The sequence below is a fragment of the Sinocyclocheilus anshuiensis genome, unplaced genomic scaffold, assembly GCF_001515605.1.
Source record: "Sinocyclocheilus anshuiensis isolate Anshui unplaced genomic scaffold, SAMN03320099.WGS_v1.1 scaffold1154, whole genome shotgun sequence".
NCBI lineage: Eukaryota > Metazoa > Chordata > Actinopteri > Cypriniformes > Cyprinidae > Sinocyclocheilus > Sinocyclocheilus anshuiensis.
Genome location: NW_015542345.1, coordinates 624,926 through 629,649, shown reverse-complemented (window position 1 = coordinate 629,649; position 4,724 = coordinate 624,926). Strand labels below are relative to the sequence as shown.

At 34.8% G+C, this 4,724-nt stretch overlaps 1 protein-coding gene across 1 annotated transcript in view; it reads left to right on the top strand.

Moving 5' to 3' along the window:
* LOC107691283 (syntaxin-10-like) overlaps positions 1–3,184 on the top strand; it is a 7,434-nt gene extending 4,250 nt beyond the window's left edge. The window contains exons 7-8 of the mRNA XM_016489806.1: positions 616–710; positions 1,651–3,184. Of these exons, the coding sequence (XP_016345292.1) occupies positions 616–710; positions 1,651–1,727 (172 nt within the window). The 3' untranslated portion in view covers positions 1,728–3,184. The remainder of the gene's footprint in view (positions 1–615; positions 711–1,650) is intronic.
* The last annotated feature ends 1,540 nt before the right edge of the window (positions 3,185–4,724 follow it).

Below are 4,724 nucleotides of genomic sequence, written 5' to 3'. Positions count from 1 at the left end.
GAGCGCAGGAGATGCAGATAACATGATCTTGACCCTTAAGAAACTTTAATTAATGCTGTCACATAACAAATCTGTTTCAAAGATAAAATTAAATGAATTGCTAATTACAACATTGAAATAAAATGTAAAGTCTGTACAAATACTAGAAATTGCGAATATAAATTATTGGAACATTTTTTTCAATAAAATAAAATCAGTGCACATTTCATTTATCTATTATAACATTTATGTAGTTTTGTTCGCTTGGCTGTTTCCTTATAAAAGTCCAAAAATGTGTCAAGTTTTTCGTCAGGTGTCTCTTTTAAGTATATGATGTCATTACGTTGCTGTCTTGCCACCAGCCAATCGCTGCATTGCTGATCGTGGTTTTGAGTATCGATACATCTGCCCTTTTTGGGGAACACGAGAACGCGCAGTAATCTTAGACAACTTAATCCAGATATTTTAATCAAATCCGGAAATTCGTTTGAAGAACCAAATTAGCCAGAGATCAGAAGATCAGAGATTAGAAGATCTGGCATCTTTCAAATCATCTCAGATGTATTAAGCGAGGTACGAAGAACGGACCCCAGGATTTGTTTTATACTCTGTTAATATATGTGCTTTTTGTCCCAGTATACTCGGTGAGTTTAATGAGGAAATGGACCAGACCAGTTCCAGAATGGACTCAGTACTGAAGAAAATGGAGAAGGTTTCACACATGACCAGCAGTGAGTGCTTTTACTCCTTATTGTATGTTCCTCTACTAGTTTTCTCATGTTTTTGAATAATTAATTATCATCATCAAATGTGTGTGTGTGTGTGTGTGTGTGTGTGTGTGTATTTAATATATGCATATAAAAAAAACAGTACACATACGTAAACACAAACTTATTGTGGATGCCATTAATTGCAAATTAATCGATTTGACGATTTAAATTACGACAGTCCTATGCTCAAGAAGCATTTCTCATTATTATCAATGTTGAAAACATTTATGCTGTTTGATATTTTGGTGGAGAACGTTTATTTGAAATATATTGTTTTTTTAATGATGTAAAAGTATCTACTATGACTGTTGATCACTATTGTCTTTGCTGAATAAAAGTATGATTTAAAAAAATAAATAAATTAGTGCTGTCAAACGATTAATCGCATCCAAAATAAATGTTTTTTGTTTTCATAATATATGTATGTGTACTGTGTATATTTATTATGTATATAAATACACACGCATACAGTATATATTTAGAAAATATTTACATGTATATACAGTTATATATTTATATTCTTATATTTTATATTATATATAAATATATTTAATATATAAACAACATTTTTCTTAAATATATACATGCATGTGTTTGTATTTATATATACATAATAAATATACACAGTATACACACATATATTATGTAAACAAAAACTTTTATTTTGGATGCGATTAATCGTTTGACAGCACTAATAAAAAAAAAAAAAAAAAACTTTTACTTGTAGTGTATCATTTTATAAAACTGATACATTTATTTCTCAAACCCACCCAAACAGATACATTTTTATTGTTTTTGCAAGCTTTTTTTTCTTTATCTTACCTAGCGTAATTCTGCAAGATTTAAGAGCACAAGAGTTTGTGATATTTTGACTTCACGTTTGTATTTTTGTGTGTTGCAGGTCGCAGACAGTGGTGCGCTATTGGAGTTCTTGTAATCATACTGATCGTGGTGCTCATTCTGTTATTCGCTCTTTAAACCAGACTCTTCTTCAGTTTGGCCCTCCATCATGCCAAAAGCTTACAGAGGAAGTCAGAATTTCACAGTGATTCTTCCACCTCAGCTTCCGTTATCTTTGTGAGAAAGAGTTCAGTTATTTTTTATAGTCTTTTTGCCTTCATCTAACCCATATGTCTTCTGAATCTCAGCATTTCACTCGCTCTCACTACTTTTGGATTAAGATCTATTCCAGAATTTCACTGGTGCTGAGATGGAAGTTAACAGTTATTGCATTTCTTATGTTTTATTGTGGTACAAGTGTGGAATGAGGAATTTGATATTGCCATATATTTTTATGTTTCATTATTAAACCGTACAGTAATTGTGTACATTATAAATGCCCCTGAAAGAGGTTGACCAAGCACAATGAGTAAAGCAGGCTCATAGCGCCCCCCAGATCTCTAACTGGCAGTACCACCATCAAACAACCTCTGATGATGTTTAAAGTAAATCTAAAGTAAATTATGGCAAGAAATTTAGGATTATTTAAATGTTTTTAAAGCAAAGTCACACCTTGGGGGTAACATAGGCATTTTACACCATTTGCTCTTCCTTTATGGATAAATCTAACATTTTATTGCATCATTTGGGTGAGCTTATGGATGATTGCTTACAGAAAAAATCATCTGCACTTTTTATGAATCTTCATGGATGTGCTGTGCGTACAGTAAGTACTTGGGTTTCCTATATTTTAACATGATTTTATGCATTGCTTTTGAGATTACTGTATATTGAACTGTAAAGTTCAGTAGAGACACATCTGACATATAGACAGTTGATGGTGTGGGTTATGCCTTCACTGCATGCCACAGTGATATTTCATACCCATTACTACAATACATATATAATATATGTCATTTTAATATTTTTAAAGGAGATTTTTTGCAGTCCAAATAAGCAAAATGCATGTTCTGAAAGTCAGCTAATAACTGAGCTGATTAGACCCCACAGTTAGGATCGTTACTTGATATTTCTATTCCTGAACTTGAGCCCAGATCTAATATTGTGCTCATCTGTGGGTGTGCTAATGAACATTTTGTACTCAAATCCTCCGTGCCAATGAGTTGCTTCCAGTGTGCCCTCTGATCTGGGTGTAACACTACGTGCCTGTGGGTGAATGTATTATGTTCAATATAAATGTGTTCTTCTTTCAAACTTCAACTGAATATGACATTTCAGTATTGCTTTGTCTATTTTAATTTTGTAATATGATATAAATAAACCCGTAAATAGCTGAAAGCCAGATTCAACGCCAAGCATAAGATTTTTGAAAAATGCAAGCCTTAAAAAATGCCAATACTCACTGTTGCTCAAAATGTGGAACAAAGTACTAAAACGTAATACCTCATATATGCCCATTTAGGGAAATTTGGTACGTATTTGATTTTCTTTTACTTGCAAAGTAATGTCTTTCAGTGCTGCCTGCATAAATGATTGTTTCAGAAATCTAATGCCCATGTCACTTGTTTTTGTAAGCATTTGTATTATATAAAACTTTTGCCTTTATTTTGGCATCTTGATAAATCGAAGTGGTTCCTGATTAAAGTATATGCCTTTGACATGTGGTTTCAGTTTTCATTTATCACGTTATTTTCAAATTATATGCAACATATGGAATAACTTCATGGCAGCTCTCGGATAAAAATACTTCTGTGACAATATTTTCACAGTAGAGAGAAATATCATGAAATATAAAATACAACCCGTAAAGCTGTTAAAATGACTGAATCATGCATTAATGGAATAGTTTAAAATGAAAATTTGCTGTAAAGGTACTCACTCTCAGCCCAGCCAAGATGTGGAGAAATGTAGCATTACATCACTTGCTCACCAGTGGATCCTCTGCAGTGAATGGGTGCCATCAGAATGAGTCCAAACAGCTGATAAAAACATCCACTGGACTCCAGTCCATCAATTAATGTCATGTCAAGTGAAAAGCTGTGGATTATTTTCAAGTTTTTATCAGTTGCTCAGTCTGACGGCACCCATTCACTGCAGAGGATCCATTGGTGAGCAAGCAATGAAATGTTATTTCTCCAAATCTGGAAATCTTTGATGTCCTGAGTGTTTTTCAGCCAATTTTAATTTTGGGGTGTTTAATTCTTTTAAAACAAAAGCGAACCACAATGATTTTCTTTGTTACAAAGCTTTTTATTAAGATGTATTTTCATAATTTCTCCATGTTTGTTTCTTTTATTTAATTTTTTTTTTTAACAGTAGTTAATGTGCAATTTTCTTTCTTGCTGGGTCACAGTAAAGGAATTCACAAAGTTATTGGCACTTGGAACACAGAGGAAACACTGGCATGTACTCGGGGTGGGGTGGAGGCTACAGAGAGGTTTTGACATCAGTAGACGCTACTGCATTTGTTTCTGGGGAATAACATCTCATGCTGTGAGTGCACAACTAACAATCAAACTTCATTAGTGTTTCTATGTATAATGTACAGTATATATATAGATTTGTATTTATAAATGTATATTCATATCTATACTGGAAAAAAAAAATAGCTGCAGGATCCCTGCGGCCACACCAGAGACATTCTCTCAGGAGCCATGCTGATGGAGCTCCCCGGCCCCTGGTGAGGTATGAATCTACAACATTCCATATTCAAAGTTGCCTCCATTTACATCTATTTCCCATAACATCATGTTCAAACAAATCTGAGGGGCAGCACCTCGAGGAGTCTCCTGCATCACATGACCTGTATCAGGGCACGGGCCAGGGAGGTATGGCTGAAGGTGTCAGGAGGTAGATCCACACACCTGCTTGTGTGTGCGCACATGCATTGGTCTCTGGTGGGCAGGGATGTACAAAGAGCAATATATGTTTTGAAATCTGTAAGAAGTCTGAGGTTTCCGGCAGCGCAGAAGCGCACAGAAAGGTGAAGTACATGGAGCGGCGGGCCGCACGAGAGAGAGAGAGAGAGAGAGAGAGAGAGAGAGAGAGAGAGAGAGAGAGTGTAAAATTCCCAAG